The sequence below is a fragment of the Lissotriton helveticus genome, chromosome 4_1 (genome assembly GCF_964261635.1).
Source record: "Lissotriton helveticus chromosome 4_1, aLisHel1.1, whole genome shotgun sequence".
NCBI classification, from domain to species: Eukaryota; Metazoa; Chordata; class Amphibia; order Caudata; family Salamandridae; genus Lissotriton; species Lissotriton helveticus.
In genome coordinates this window covers 1,407,431,324-1,407,448,591 of record NC_136063.1, presented here as the reverse complement: position 1 = coordinate 1,407,448,591, position 17,268 = coordinate 1,407,431,324, and the positions used below count along the sequence as shown (strand labels likewise).

The 17,268-nt window shown below is 44.4% G+C and overlaps 1 protein-coding gene across 2 annotated transcripts in view; it reads right to left on the bottom strand.

Moving 5' to 3' along the window:
* The window catches only part of DROSHA (drosha ribonuclease III), a 669,472-nt gene that overhangs the window by 137,275 nt on the left and 514,929 nt on the right, over window positions 1-17,268 (bottom strand). For both annotated transcript variants that reach the window (XM_078687959.1, XM_078687960.1), the window contains exons 20-21: window positions 6,399-6,458; window positions 5,417-5,516 (exon numbers count right to left, since the gene is read on the bottom strand). In XM_078687959.1, the coding sequence (XP_078544085.1) occupies window positions 5,417-5,516; window positions 6,399-6,458 (160 nt within the window). The remainder of the gene's footprint in view (window positions 1-5,416; window positions 5,517-6,398; window positions 6,459-17,268) is intronic.

Genomic DNA, 17,268 nt, shown 5'->3' with positions numbered 1-17,268 from the left:
CATATACTATTACTGTCTACTCAACAGTTGCCATATATCTAGACCTGTATCAATGTGCTCATTGTAGTCACTGATTTGAAGTTAAAAACATGTGTACGATAGTATTGTGACGACCAACTAACCTCGCTCTACCTTTCCAAGATGGTGTTTGCCTGTGAAAAAAGGGGGAGGGGAGTTGGCAGAGCCTCACGGGAGCAACACTCAATGTGGATGGCCAAACTCTGTCGTTGAGATCTGGTCGACGACAGAGTTTGGCCATCACATTGGGTCACTTACACAGAGCACATTTATGGGTTTTTTGTCTGCACAGTTTTTATCCCCATTATGTTGTAAGTTGGCAGATGATGATTTTGAGAACGTGAGGACACAGACGAGTACCAGTCTGTTCATTCCTCCCCGGGTGTTGCTCCCGTGAGGCTCTCCCAACTCCCCTCCCCCTTTTTTCACAGGCAAACACCGTCTTGGAAAGGTAGAGCGAGGTTAGTTGGTCATCACAATACTATTGCACACATGTTTTTAACTTCAAACCAGTGACTACAATTAGCACATTGACACAGTTAGGTCTAGATATATGCCAACTGTTGAGTAGACAGTAATAGTATATGGGAGATTATTAGCTTCACATCATTTAGGGGCAGGTCTGTTGTTGAGAGGGTATAGAGTGGGGGGCGACCTGTTTAAACCCCGATATTCCCCCTTAGGCTCCTAGTAGTTTAGAGTGAGACTGATCAGAGTCTGATTCAAACAGCAGATGGAGCACCTCAGGTCAGCCTTCGGCAAAATGGGAACCAGGGCTGCCAGAGTGGATTCAAGGCGTGGCCTCGTCAGGGTCTGGATGAATTTGATTTGTAGTCTAAAACCACTACTGGTGGAAGGTCCTCTTCCAGGGCTGCCATCAATGTCGAAGGGACTGACGCAGAGCTTGGCACTAAGACTGAAGTCGCCTTTAAAGTCAGGGCCTGATTCACAAAGGGATTTATGAGTAGAATCCTTACGAGTGCGGAGTGTTCACACATAAAACGATAGGACTGTACTATCTTTTAGGTGTGGAGACCCCACACTCGTAAAGATAGGAATCGTAAATCCCTTTGTGCATTACACCCTCAGCGCGGAACCTGAGGCAGGTTCAAGGGACACAGCAAGCAGTGAGAACAGATCTGCAGCAGTAAACAGATTAGATGCACCTGCAGATTATTGAGGTCCAAAGGTGTGCCAGAGGGAACCAGAAGAGTGCCAAAGATGTGCAGTATGGCCTCCCTAAAGCCCTCAATTTGCTGCGATGTCACTGATGGACCTGGAAATTTGGGATGTATCAGGATGAGCTATGGAATTGGCTCCTCTGTGGAACAGGAGCCAGAACGAGTGGCACACAGACTCCATTGTACCCTCTCTGGAGATAGAGAGTCACAGGATGGGGACGGGTTTCACTTGGCTATCTTCTTTTTCCTCTCTGGCTTAGATTTAGACTTATCCAAAGAGTTTGATGTGAAGAACTGTCGCTGGAATGGCTTCAGGAGTAGGTACGAGTCTGTGCTCCCGACCGGAAGCAGGAAGTGTGGTTTCTTCTGATCTTTCACCATGTCCAGCTTTTTCTTTTTTTCCCGGATCACCTTCAGCTTCATGAAGGAGCACTTCTGGCACGACTGGAGTCGTGCCCAAACCCAACCACCAAAGGCACACCTCGTGCAGGTCTCTCACAGACATTTGTTTGCAACAGTCCCAACAAAGTTTCATCCCTGTTGTCTCTGGAGGGGATATGGTTCCTTGCTCTGGTTATAGAAAAATATTTGTAAACAAATCTGATCACCTAACATGAAGGAAGAGGGAGCAGAGCTCTGGATCAGTGTCTGAAGTGCCAAAAGAAAAGAACGGATGGGGGCGTGCAGGGTAGGCTCTGATATGTCCCTCCGCTGTGATTTCTGAGGCAGAACAAAGTAAATGTAGAGTTGAAATGTGCCATCTATCAGTGCTGGGAGCAATATAGTTTTAAAAATCTCCCAGATATAGTCTGCTGCCTGGAGATATTCTAAAGGTGAGGAATCTGTGGATAGAAGTATCCATCAAAAAGTGAGGATGTTATAGCAGACAGTTAAACGTGATGGTTAAACTAGGAGAAAAGATTAGGACTAGAAGAAGTCATCACTTTGGAAGAACTTGAAAATCCACAAAAACTGGCCGAGATGACAGCCAAATTGATGCTGAATAGACTTCTAGATTCTCAAAATAAATGGTACTCTATAAACAGATCTGAGAACAGCAGAGCTAGTTCTAATTCATAAATAAAGACAGCCTAGGTATAATTGCACTTCCAGTGGTTCAATTTCATTATTCAATAGCAAAGCAAAAATCTAAGTCAAGGTAATCATAAATAGGCTGACACTACTACCAACTAATTTGGCTCAACAGGAATAAACTGGATTGAAGCCACAAAGATCTACCAGATCCAGTCTAGCACGTCTATGCAACAATCTAGCATATTCCAGAGTTGAGGAACCCACAGCTATAAAGTCACCTGATGCAACCAAACCCTTTGATTCAGTTGAATGACCGTTTATGTTTCGATTCCTGAAAAAAAGGGGCTATACACTTATTGTTTATCTTCAATAAGGTTACTGTACTATACAGCGATGGCTGAGGAGGGAACAATAAAACACAATTGAGGACCTTCTCTATACATCAAGAAACTAGGCAGGCATGTCTCCTAACCCCTATACTGTATGCTCTGAAAATAGAGCCTTTGGCAGGATGGATGTGCAGACATGCCCTATTAAGGGGCGGAAGTGGGCCCATGAATGGGATTAACTAATTCTGTTGCATGCTGACAAATTTCAGTTGTATTCAGAGTACCCTGACAAATTCTTCACCAGACTCGAGCATATATTCGGAAACAACAGCAACTATCCAGGACTCATCATTAACTGTAAAAAGTTGCTGTTTCCCATGGTACATTGGAACCCGATAAAGACGCTCCCCATCCCACTCAGAATAGAATACACCCATTTTAGACATGTGGAAAGATGGTGTCTACTTATGACCTTCTGTCCTCCAAGGACAATCTAGAACACTATTGCTGAACCTTAGGGTGGAAATGTCACATTAAAAAAAACTTCCCTTTTTATTAGGGAGACCAGCACTACACAAAATGATTGAGTTGCTGAAATGTACATAAGTGATACCAAATACCCCATAAGTTGACCTAGAGGGTTTGTTTAATATCTGACCAGACCACTACTTTGCGCAGATGGCCTCCCAAAAATAGCACTAAAGACCTTGCAAAGTTTTACATGAGGGAAAAATAGTATTCCCAGATTAAAACAATTATTTTGAAGCAGTCCAATTAGATACGGTTGACGACAGGGGTGTGTGGGGGGGGGGGGATTGCACATGCCTAGATGAACTGGCCCTTTGAACTGACAGTCATGCTCTAGGAAGCAAAGTGGGGGTACACTTATAAATGGAGAGCCACTGGGCACATTAACTCTGGGGAAACAGGAGACATAATAGGGATGGAGGCTGAGCACAGTCAGACCCCTAAAACACCGTTCTCTTTGGTTGCCACCAGACTGAGGGTGATAAGTGTGTTAGAGGATTATACAAATTGAACACTAAGCAAACTTTTAGATATTTACAACTCAAACATATATTGGTGGCATGTATTGATGCAGATAATGGAACAACTGAGAATTGACTATTAGAAATAAGAATATTATCACCCATGTTTAGAAAACCAGTACCCTGGCCTGCTACATCTTTCTGATGAATACACACAACATCTTAGCAAGCCTAAAAAGTAGATGGAAATGTACTTGCATGTGATTGAGGGCATCACTTGGGTGAGAAGCCCATAGATATTCCAAACAAATACTGATAAAATTCAGTTTTATGCTAGTACAGCTAAAGGTCCTGCACAGAACATACCAAACAAGGGAACTACTGTACAGATATAGAAGGGTAACAGATGGTTTATGCTTGAGGGCTGCAGGCACAAGGGTGCTGTACTCCACACACTGTGAACTTGTGCACAGCTAGCAACATATGTTTGATCATAGGTGAGAATTGGAGGCAACTACTGGGACAATTATAAACTTAACCAGTACCACCTGTGATTCTGGGAACCTGGAAGGCAGGAGACATGACCAAATAACAGGGACTGATCGATTATCAGGGCATAAAGGTGGTCAACTAAGAAAACGCAAAATTACAGGCGAGTCTTGTTTTACAATGGCTTTCCTAATGGAGCTTCAACATTGACTGGTGTATGACAAGCAAAAAAGTGGTGTACGAGAGTTTTAAATGTCCTAACAAGCCTAAAAGAATTTAGAGGATGGGGCAGCCATATGTGCACTAAAACAATGGCAGCCATATAAGAGTATATGGCAACAAAAAATGACACTGTGCACTTTGAGTGAATTTGAAGACCAAGTTTGTATATAAGGTTGTATGAGGGCTTGGTGCCTCATCCTAAATTCACCTCTGCTTACAACTACATTGTCAGATGTTGCCACATACATACAAAAAATAGTAGAATGACTATCTCACACTCATAGTTTAGTGACACGGAATATGTGTAAAGAACGTTCGACTCTGGTGTAGATTTATTGCGTTTATGCAATAGAAAGCACAATGAAATGGTGTTAAAAAACAGAAATGTAACTCAAGTGAGCCACAATGAATTGTTTACGGACCATTCACAATTAACAGAAGCCTTTCCTAAAAAAAACAACCAACATACTAGAAAAAAGCCCAGCAACCTGTCAGAGCCTCATAACTTGTAGCAAGTGACCACCAATTGAAGGACAGAGTCAAAGTAAACACTACTGAACTATACCAGCCTCAAAGAACAGGTTTGGAAAATCAGAATTAGATAAAGAGCTGAATTCTCCCTCACTCAAGGTACCTTGAAAAAGGGGCAGTTAAGCCTAGTCCACTCTGCGGTTGCAACTAGAAAAACAAAAAATGGAGACAGACTACTTTTCTGTATTGGTTTGTGAGCTACTGTGGCCTGTATGCACCGGATTTCGAGACTGCCAATGAAGAATCACAGCACTTGAATCAATGAATGACCAAATGCTGTAGAACGAGAACACTGAATAACGATAATACTGCATTATATGTACCGTGATCCCTCCCTTATTTCTATCCTCTCAACAGAGCAAAACCAAACTGGAGGCAGGTGTAGAACTCGCTTCTTTGGGTATCTGGTAGAAGCTGGCTGTTTGGGAAAGCACTATTGCTAGCATAACACAGAATTATGTTTTTTCGACACCAATGGAAACAGCGGCTGGACGCAACAAACAGGAGGCTGTTTGATGCTGTGATCCATGAGGTAGGTGAGTACAAGAGCCGGGCAAACTGGACATGTTGACAGAAAAAGAACATGTTATTGAAACAAATATTTATGTTCATTAATATGTACCTCAGCCAACATTGCAAGATGTTGGTTCTGGACAATAGCAGTGCGATAGGTTGCTAGACCACCTTCTTCAAGACCCGGAAACAAGTAGTACAAATGTACGCTGAAATGAGGAACAAGAAAAGTGAGGACAATGCATTTTATCATAGAGAGATCTAATAAGTATAGGGTCAACATTACTCTAAATTTAGGGGCCATATTGGGGTGTTTAAAACTAAGTGGTTACTGGTCAACTGACACAATGAAAACCTGTAATTGACCTGAGAAATGAGTGCTGCTCTGTAAAAAAAATATTTCAGTGGAGAAAAATAAAAACATTTAAAGTATACTTGAATTTCATTTCCAAATGTGGAATTGCAATCAGGTATACATTTTCCATGTATAAACATTATGAACGTGAGTACTCCTTTAAAAGTTTGAATGTCAGTTTTCTAGGAGTACCTCTTTAATTCTTTCAGCTTTATAATAAAGATGAGCATTTGTTGGAAAAGATTGACTAAACCAAAGGGAACAAAATTCACCCTTTTGGGAGACCTTTCTTTGTAAACCAGGTCCAATATATTTAGATGTCAAGATGGACCCACCTTGATGGCAGTAATTAGCTAATGATTAGCACAATATAATAATTGGAGGGTTCTATAGCAGCACTTCATACATATGTATGGGATGTTTGGTAGCAGTAGCCAAACTGTAGCTCCCATTTACATGGAAAACACCCCACTCAAGAACCATTAAACATTCAGTGACTAGAGTCAGACAAACATGTAAAGGAGAGCACATACCCATATTGCTAGCCTATAGCTAATTAGAAGCAGTTTTTCATGGCTGATTCAACAAACCTGAAGGCACCACTGCAGACAAGTGCCCATTTCTATGCATATTCTATAAAATGCCCAATTGCACACACTGGGTTACATTTTTCTCAAAATATCATCATAGAAAAACTTTAAAAAACAATTTAAATATTTGGCAATACAAAACTTACGTTGTTAAAAATTCAACAACGGCGTCTCCTAAAAGCTCCAAACGTTCATTGTGGCTAATCCTGAAGAAGCAAAGAGGCAAATGATAGACAATCATAATAAAGCAACAAAACATAATGAACCAAAAAACACAAATTAAAACACTGATAAATGTTTTTGTACTCAGTCTGTATACTAGAATGATAATCCTCAAGAGAAATGCTAATTGTATTTCTGGTGCCAAAGTGTGCTGGCAGAGGGCACAGGTGTGCACCTCAATCACACAGACGAGACAATAAGAACAAATACAAAAGTTGTCTTGTTTTGTAGCACCAAGGTACCATGCTTCACCAAAGAATCTTTACTCACTGTAGTTAATCTTGCATAGTAGTCCTCAGTCCGCCTTCATTCAGACTCATGGGAGGTCCTAGCTACAAGACTGCACAAAGGAACATTCTTTGGACAGTAAACACAGTAAATAATTCCACAGTGCGAGAGCAACATGTTTTTGCACCCAGTAGTTTCAGATCCATTTCTGCCTGCAATCTCCTCCACCACAACCTTTCACTATTCTCAATGATCTTATGCAGAAATAGACAGTGGATAAATATCTGGCCTGAAGATCTGGGTTAGGGCTACAGACTGCCAGCGCAAGATTCACTATAATGATTACCTAGTACTTCTTGCTACCCATGTAAGTCTTTCTTCAAAATAATGGGAAGATTTTAAAGCAAGAGACAGCAAATTAGGGAAGGAAACCTATGTATCTAATAAATTCAACCAAACATGATATTCCAGAAGGTTTGGCTCAACTGTCTGCCTTTCTGCCAACCACTCTGGACCACTACTTACAAAAAGCACAAGGAGAAGCCTACGCTGCTTGCCTGTGGGTAATATATAAGTGTGAAAATGGAGTTGAAAATCTTTAGAAGATGCCTTTGTCCAAATAGTTTGACTATGGATATTCTCTGGGAAACTCTCCTTGATTTAGCTCTCTATGTTGCAAAACACCGCCCAGTGAGCAGTTTAAGTTTTGGAAGGTTGCTTGTCTGGAGAAGGGTCTCATTCAAGATAGGAAGCATTAGAGATGTGATTAGGCAAGAAGGAAGCAAATAACATCTCCTAAGTTGATAAGAAAATCTGAGAAGATCTTAGGCAAAACGTGTCTTAGTCAATCAACCACAGTCTAAGAAAACCTGGAAAGGCTGGAAATAGTTTAGAGTATGCAAATGCTTATTCGTTTGTGAAAAGGTATTGAGCACAATAAAACAATCTTCCATATTACCGGTTTAAGTACACCAAAGGCCTTAGTTCATCTGACATACGAACCAAAAAGGAAAGATCAAAATTGATCTCTTCCTCTGAATGAGACTATTAAGTGAAAGAAACAAATGCAGGAGCCCATTAAAGTGGTGTTTCACAATTATGCTTTGTCAAAAAGAAAAATCTTTATGGGACTTTTTAAAATTTTAGAGGCACTTCTCTAGACAAAGCTGAAAGACAACCTGAAATACCTCATTTTATACTGCCTCCATGCAGAGTGTTTCTAAAAAACCTTTGATAACCCCAAATGCCCCTCTGGAAAATGGTCACGAACATCATCTATTGTATGCACGGGTTAAGAGGTAAATATTCTCGAAAGGGTAATACCTCCCTGACAAGGACTGGGTAAGCCGGCATGGAAGGAGAAAGTTAAAGAGTCAGAGCGAGAGGAGGGTGAGAACATCAGTGAGAATTATTTCACCTAGAAGGAACTCCAAATGTATGCAACATACAGGAGATGTTGTGACTTTTGCTAAAATTACCTCAAATTAAAAGAAAGGAGTTACTGAACGAATGGCAGTCACTGCTATCCAAGAGGCAAACTGACATGTTTGTTTCCATTTGAATTTTCAGGAAAACATATGCTGTGGATGATTATTGACTTGATTTTAGGAATAAAACTTTGCAGCTTTATGGTCTTTATTTGCTACTAGAGAAAGGGGGACATCTTTCAGGGCTGGAATCAATAGGCTGAATTATACAACATTAAGATAATATATGTGACCAGGAGTTAAAATTAAATGCAAAATAAAAGAGTAGGTCAGACTCGGAACACCAAAAATGGTTAAGCTAGCTCTACAGGCTAGGATATGGGATGATTGCTCATGCACACTTGGTGGAATATGAAGATGGGTACAACTGGGTCTTACATGCTCTCAGATATACCACAGGGATGATATTAACACCAGGGATAATCATATTTGAGGCTCTCTGCCATCACCACACACAGGTTTAAAACTGAAAAATAAACTGTCAGTGAAAAGAATTTTTAGCTGTGCATTCAGAAGGCTCTGAACAACAAACTGTGCTGAGGAGAGATTAGACACTATTTCTGAACACTGGTTTAACAGTAACGCCTGAACAAGAGCTTTAGAATCAAATGGAACTCCATAAGCCTCAGACGTGCCATAATTCCAATGCCAGCTCTTAAATTAGGGCTAGATGTGGAATCCAGGACCAATGAGGGTAGCTGCTACTGAGGTCATCACCTCAGAGAAAATCAGAAGTCTAGCAAGGTAGGACATTGAATGAAAATTAACTCATAATATAACAAATCACAGACATTTCTGGGACATCCAGATAGGGTAGTGGAAGTGATTCCAATAGATTATTGGCACCATGTCAACCCTCCAGAAAGATTTTGACATAAAAATAAAACTTAACAGATGGAGTAGTCTGAAGAAGGATTAATAGAGGAAAGAATCCCAGTGAAATGGGATACGCCATTGGTTTTAACCAGGAAGGGAGGAATGAAAGTTCACACATGTGCACTGACTTAAGGGTTTAAACATAAACAATCTTGTAAGCTCTCAACCCCGCCCCAACAAAAATGCCTTTGTCAGCATGCTAAGGGGTGCTTTGCACTCTGCGTACCATTAAATCTAGATGCATTACAAGCTAAGGTACCTCACAGCCTTTGTGATATTATATATTATGAAGTGGGGCTGGAGATACTGCCCACAGTTAAGTGTAGTGCAGTGTGAGGATGCAGTAAGTCAAATCCTTGAAGTTTTTTTCAGCAACAGAAAAACTGGAGATCACCACCACCTGTCCAGGCCGAGACAGCAGACAGAATGTGCTGCATGATAGCATGCTGCCAATGAGCTAGGATTCACAACTCTTGCATATTCTGGAGAGATGGCAGCTATGTTCGATTATCAGGGATAACTTTGTTTTTGGTTCACAGTGTCCTTTGCTAGACAGTCGTGATACAATGATCCTACAGCCAGGACCTTGCAGAGCTTGGGTTTTTCTTTCTAAGATCTACTGCTGCCAAATGTGTTTGGGTGGACAATGGGAGATAAGAGAAATATTCTGAAAAGTTTTTTTGTTGATGGAAGTAAACTTTGAACTAATTGCTTGAACATTTATCTGAACTTGTTATACTGGGGTTGATGCATTAGAGAGCAGGAGGGTACCTTACATTGGACTATGCTGAATATGTGTATATGGATGTCCTGCACAATGCTTCAAAATGTAAACAGCTAAAGTAGGGGGAGCACCTGGATGTTAACTTTGTTGGTTAGTTTGCAGTTCAACACAAGTCAAGCTGAGGCTATCATCCTCCGTAAGAGAGCTTATAGTGGCGAAGCGTGGGGGAGATATTCAAAACTTAAGGGGAAGTGCTAATATACAAATGTTTGTGAGAAACTAATTCCTTGTATGTTTAGTTTTTAGGAATTAACAGCTTTACATCAAATATTGATAGTTGGCTAACCAGATGTATTACTAAGGTATATCCATTTACAATTATAGGTAAACCTAGAACCCTTAATGACAAATCACTAAAGATATCTCTATGTCTTGCACAGTTCCACTATGTCCTGCAGACCAGCTTGACCAATAAAGTGATGAGGCAGAGTGGTGGAGTCCTGTATCTGTTTTCTCTCTTCTCCCAATCTTTCCCAGCTTTTACCACTGGCCCTCATATTACTCTGTATGCTGTCAATGGTGGGGGTGGTCAAAGATGGAAAACACATTGTTCCCTTTGAATACGGTGCACAAGGTTAGTACATCAGTTTTCAGTTGACAGCAATGCCTTATAAGTTGGCCTCTTCATTTTCTAAATGAGCTATGCACATCTCGTCCGAGGATCTGGAAGGTTCTGTATGTTATTTATTGGATGAGATTACATTTTTACTTATGATGACATAATGCAGGCTGAAATGTTGGAAGAAGGAGTAGTTGCTTACCTGTAACTCCAGTTCTGTAGTAGGGGTATCTCTGTTATAGTCATAATCTAGTGAATAGTCCTGCCCATGTGCGTGGACCCGGAGCAATCAAAAATAATTTCTTAAGCGGTGTTCTTTGCAGTCCTGCATAGACACTTAGGAGAAAATTAAGACAAATAATGCAGCCTAACATATACAAGGCTACAAAGGCCACCACTTCATCTAAACCATGAAAAGGATAGCCTACCATGTCCGGCTTTACACTATTTACCAAGTTTTCCTCACAGGAAAAACTCCCCTTCACCAAAATCCTTGAAATGATAGAGAGGAAGGGTTGGACAGACAAGCCCCCATAGGCTTCCATTGTGTGTCTTAAAAAGGGATACCGTTCCTTTAAGGAACTCTCCAGAGACCCTCGATATCCCAGGATGCACAGCCAAAGTCCTTTTACTTTCAGTTCTTTTTGAAGGTGTATAAAGCAAGGCCTGTAGCATACAGTATAGTACCATTTTCTCCACCGGGGAGGAGGGCGGGCGCTTATGACTATAACAGAGATACCCCTACTACAGAACTGGAGTTACAGGGAAGAAACTACTCCTTCTGTAGAAGGGGATCTCTGTGTATAGTCCTAATCTAGTGAATAGAATGGCAAGCCCATCCCAAAAAACCAACCCGGCGGTGGAGAAAAACAGACAACACCACTACTGTGCAAACAGATTTCTAAATAAAGCCTGTCCAACCTGAGCATCTGCTCTGGCATCAGAGTCCAGACAGTAATGCTTAGCAAAGGTGTGGACCGACTTCCAAGTGGCAGCCCTGCAGATCTCTGCAATGGGAACATTACGAAGCAAAGCTGTTATAGCTGCTTTGCCCTTGGTAGAATGAGCCTTAGGCTTACCTCCTAAGGTCTTGTTAGCCTTCTGGTAACATAACTGGATACAGGACACAATCCACCTAGAGATGGACTGTTTTGAGGTGGCAAGACCAGTCCTGACCGACCCATAATTGGGCTGGAGGAACCGGCTATGGAGCTCTTCCCATCTCCGGCGTCAACGAAATCCGCTCCTTCCCAGCTGCAGAAAAAGTACAGGCCCCCTGACTCCGATCCAGCGTTCCTTCGATCAGACCCAATGCCGGATTCGGTAATCGTCACTGCGACCAGGAAGCAGCACGCTACTGCCCCGTCCTCTACGCTGCCTCCGGATAAGGAGAGCCGTCAGATGGACTCAGCGGGACGAAAAGCGGTACGGCTGCTACTTCCATGAAAGCCGCTAGTGCCGCGGCTATCTTGGGTCGGTATGACCGGTCTTTGTGGGAGTTCCTGCAGCAGTTTCTGGAGCACCTTCCTAGGGACAGGAGAGAGGACTTCCAGGAAATCATCAATGAGGGCATGATGGTATCCAATCAGGTGATCAGCTCTGCTGCAGATTCCTCTCTCTTGGCGGCTCATGGATACTGGGGTTGCGTGCGCTACTGGAGTGTAAGCGCATCCCTGTGGTGGGCACTCTTATGTGGACCTGTGTGTTGTCACAACACAGTGGTTCCAGAAAAAGTCAGATTCAAACTTTTGGAGATTTTTCAAAGTTTTAATTCGAATTTTTATAGATGTATTTCATATTAACTTCATATGAATAGGTTAACAGGTGTAGATGTCATCATTCAACATTGAAGAGGCTCACGAAAGCTCCAATGCATTTCGGACAGGTGTCCTTTCTCAAGGAGCACTGCAACAAAGGATATACAAAAAACGCAATAAATGTTGCATCTTATTACTATAATGGGTCAATGAAATCAAATAACTGCACTCGGTGATTTAAAACCGTGAGGACAACCTCATGCACCCATATCCGGAAATAACTTTGGTGAAGAGCAGGCGTAGTAATCCAAGCGTGAAGGAAAGAACGTGAGATAACAGAACCCTGAACAGTGGCTAACGTGCGAATAATAACCGTGTTTAAAACATTAGCCGGCGGAAAGTGACAGAATGTGCTGAATGGCGGGATTCCCAACGCGGAGCGGGTGTCATGCAAAGTAGATCAGTCGAGTAAAATCAGGAGCGGCTAACGAAGAGCATGCAACCAAGAGACACAGTTAAGCGGTGAAATTAACACAGGCATGAAGAAATGCGTTACTTACCTGTAACAGCAGTTATCCAGTATTGGTGTCTTTCATAGATTCACATGCCTGAATCATTCCCCGTCGTCGAGACGGGAGCCTCCGGTAAATAAAAAAGTAATGTCCTATAGACATACATAGAGAAAATAGGCCCAAGGGTCTCCCCTTAGTGGCCTTTCCTTGTCCTTATGTAAAAAAGGACCAAACTCTTACAGTCAGCCAATCAGCTCCGACCTCCCTCTAGGACCTCCCTGGGAGGAGCCCCAGTCCCTCAGATTTTCGTACGCACCCAACTAGGTTGGCGTAATATTGTTAGAGAGGGATGTGAGACCTTCCAGGGGAGGCGGGAGGGTTGCATGTGAATCTATGAAAGACACCAATACTGGATAACTGCTGTTACAGGTAAGTAACGCATTTCTTATCCAGTATTTGGGTGTCTTTCATAGATTCACATGCCTGAATCAGAATAGCTAGCAATCAGATATGCACCTGCGTGATGGAAATGCTCTGTAGTCACAGTAGACAATGCATGTGTCGTCATACAACATGTGGACAGCATAACAGTAACATCACAATAGCAAGGAACGTGCATACCTGGATGGCGGGATGTAGGAAGGCTCACCTCACTGAAAGAGATGGCGAAGCACTGCCTGGCCCACTGCCGCATCCTTCTGAAGTTCGATATCCAGGCAGTAATGTCTGGAGAAAGTGTGCGGTGACTTCCAAGTCGCCGCTCTGCAAATGTCCAAGATTGGTACCCCAGCGAACAGTGCTGCGGACGTGGACATCGCCCTGGTGGAGTGAGCAGTAACATGTTCAGTTAAAGGCCGTCCGGCCTTGTCGTGGCAGAATGCAATCGCTGAGGATATCCACCTGGAGATGCTTTGCTTCGTGAGAGGCAGGCCCACTCTTGGTCTGCTGTATGCCACAAACAGCTGTGAAGATTTCCTGAGAGCCTTAGTTTTGTCCAGGTAGAATTTTAGGCACCTCTGAAGGTCCAGAGAATGCAGCGCTCTTTCCGCTGCTGTGGACGGATTTGCAAAGAAGGACCTGAGGACAATTGGCTCGTTGAGATGAAAGTCCGAAGGGACTTTAGGTATGAATTTAGGGTTTGGTCTCAGCACTACCCTGTCTTGTCTGAATTGCATATATGGTTCTTGAATGGACAAAGCTTGCAGCTCGCTAACTCTCCTGGCTGATGTTAGAGCAAGCAAGAGTGCTGTTTTCCAGGAGATGTGTTTGATGGATGCTCGATGGATGGGTTCAAATGGACTTCTCATGAGTTGGTTGAGTACCAGATTCAGTTGCCATGTTGGAGGGACTTTCCGAGGCCTCGGAAAGGATCTGTAGAGCCCCTTCAGGAATTGTTTGACTAGTCTACTGGACCACAGAGAAGGTCCTGTGAAAGTCCTAGTGAATCTAGAGATAGCTGCGAGGTGAACCTTTATGGATGCATGTGCCAGGCCTGACTGTGCTAAATGCAGCAGGTATGGTAGTATTTGTTCAGGGGTGACTGAGAGTGGTCTTAGATCCCGATCCACACACCACATGCAGAACCGTTTCCACTTGAGAGTGTAGGTTTTGTTTGTACTATCCGCTCTCGCTTTCGACAAGATATCCCTGCAGTCCTGCGGGATATTTAGTCCACTGAACTCCCTGTGCTCAGGAGCCAGGCCGACAACTTGAGTGATTGGAGGTTCGGGTGTTGCACCTGACCGTTGGACATTGTTAAGAGGTTCGGGTGCTGCCTCAGACGGATCGGTGACCTGATGGAAAGTCGAAGTAGATCCGAGAACCAGTGTTGTCTCAGCCAGAACGGGGCAATCAGGATTAGGGTACATGGCTCCGCCTTCATCTTCCTGAGGAGCCTCGGGATCATTGGAAACGGAGGAAAGGCGTACGCAAAAGCGCTGGACCATCCGATGGAGAATGCATTCCCCAGAGACCCTTGTTGGGGATGCCAGCTTGCGTAGTGCGGACATTTGGTGTTTTCTTTGGTGGCAAACAGGTCGATGTTCGGGACTCCCCATTGAGAGAAGACGTGTTCCAGGGCGTTGTCGCTCAGCTCCCACTCGTGGGAGAGGGATCTTTGCCTGCTCAGGGCATCCGCGATAGTATTGTCTTTTCCGGGGACATAGTCCGCCTTGAGTTGGATCCCGTGTAACACCAGCCAGTTCCAGATTTTCTGCGATTCGCGTGATAGAGAGAGCGAACGCGTTCCCCCCTGTTTGTTGAGGTAGTGCATCGTCGTGGTGTTGTCCGTTTTGACGAGCACTGGGGAGTTCTGGATACGTGGCAGGAATGCCTGTAGAGCAAGATATACCGCCCTCAGCTCCAAGAGATTTATGTGGAGCAGTTTTTCCTGAGAGTCCCACTTGCCGCTGATTCGAAGATCTTGTAGAACGGCGCCCCATCCTTCCAAGGAGGCGTCCGTGGTGATCACCAGAGGTGTCGCCGGAAGGAGAAACGGTAATCCTACATTCAGATTTTTTCGATTCCTCCACCAAGCTAGGCTTGTGGACATTTTTGGTGTGATTTGCACAATGTCCTCGAAAGAGCCAGTGCTTTGGGTCCATTGGGTTGCGAGAGCTTCCTGCAATGGGCGCATCCTGAGTCGGCAGTGAGGGATAAGGAGTATGCACGAAGACATCATTCCCATGAGGGATGTGTAAGTGCGCACTTTGATGTATGTTTTTGTCGCCACAGCCGTGGCCAGAGATAGTATCTTGTCCGCCCTCTCCTTCGAGGGAAAGGCCTTCACGCACTCCGTGTCCAAGATAGCCCCTAGGAAGGTGATCCTTGTCGTAGGGGTGGTGCAGGATTTTTTGAGATTGATGGTTAATCCTAGCCTCTGAAAAAGATTGGTGCAGGCGCAGGAGGATGCTGCCGCGTCCTCGGCTGAGGGTGCTTTCACCAGCCAGTCGTCTAGGTAAGGGAAGACTTGGTGACCCAACTGACGCAGAAATGCCGCCACCGGTGCTAGGCACTTCGTGAAGATCCGCGGCGCGGACTTGAGGCCAAATGGTAGGACTCTGAACTGATAATGTCGGCCCGCCACCTCGAACCGCAGGAACTTTCTGTGACGCTTGAGGATGGGGATGTGGTAGTAGGCATCCTGGAGATCTAAGGATGTCATGAAATCTCCTTGTTCTAGAGTGCCCAGGATTTCTTGAATCGTCACCATCCTGAACGATTGGCTCCGTAGGAAGGCATTGAGTGCCCGAAGGTCTAGAATGGGCCTCCACTTGTCCTCTTTCTGTCTTACAAGAAAGAAGTGTGAATAAAACCCCTTCCCCTTCTGGGATGCTGGAACTCGTTCGATTGCTCTTTTTTGTAGCATTATAGCGAGTTCTAGGGTAAGGAGCCGTAGATGTTTGTGCGTCCGTCTTTTGGGAGGTGTGTTGGGAGGCAGGGATGTGAACTCGAGAGAGTGTCCGAATCTTATAATTTGGAGAACCCATCGGTCCGTGGTGATGTGTTGCCAATTGTCGAGGAAATGGGTCAGTTTTCCTCCAATTTGAAAGGATGTAGAGGGTGGTGGGACTGGCTGGAGTAATCGGTCACTGGCGTCCGCCAGCGCCCCTTTTGGAATTCCTGCCCCTGAAGGTAGATCGTCCGTATGAAGATTGACGGGCTTGTTGTTGTTTATGCTGGTATTGATTTTTGTTGGTAGAGGAATACGAGGACCGGTTCTGGTAGGAACCGCGATAAGAGGACTGACCTCTGGATCGGTTTCCTCGAAAGGACTGGTTCCGGGACTGTAACGTGCCTAGCGCCCTTGCAGTGTCGGTGTCCTTCTTGATAGTTTGCAGTGCCTCGTCGATCTTGTCCCCAAAGAGATGCTGGCCGTCGAAGGGCATGTCCAGCACCTTCAATTGTACTTCCTGGCGGAACGACGTCGCCTTCAGCCATCCTTGACGGCGTAGCACAGCCGCTCCGGCTAGTTGACGGAAGCCAGTCATGGCTGTATCTATCGCGCAGTCAATTATTTCCGCCGCCGAAGATTGACCTTCCGACAGGAGAGCCTTGACCTCCCCCTTTACGGCATCAGGCAGTTCCTTCAGGTATGGGGCTATGTCCTCCCAGAGTTGGCGATTGTAGCGCCCCAACAAAGCAATGGAGTTCGCGATCTTGATGGCCATGGCCGACGTGGACGTGAATCTCTTCCCTATCGTGTCCAGCTTCCTGCCTTCCTTGTCCGGAGGAGCGGACAGTGGGGAGGAAGGGTTGCGGGAGTGTTTCTGGGCCGCCTGCGTGACCACCGAGTCAGGTTTTGGGTGCCCGTTGAGGCAAGCCGCCGCCTTAAGTGGGGCTTTATATTTCTTGTCCAGGCGCGGAACAACCGCAGGCACGGAAGCGGGTGTCAGCATCAATTTCTTGCCCTGTTCCCACAAGAACTCTATGATTGGAATAGATTTGGTTGCCTTTTGTGTCTGCTCTTTGAAGTCATGCAGGAAGCAGTCCGTTTCCGTTGATTCCACTACCATATGGAATCTCTTCGCTGCCCGTTCCGCAAGTTTGTGGAAGCCTGCTATGTCCACAGGCGGCGAATCCGCCTGTCGCG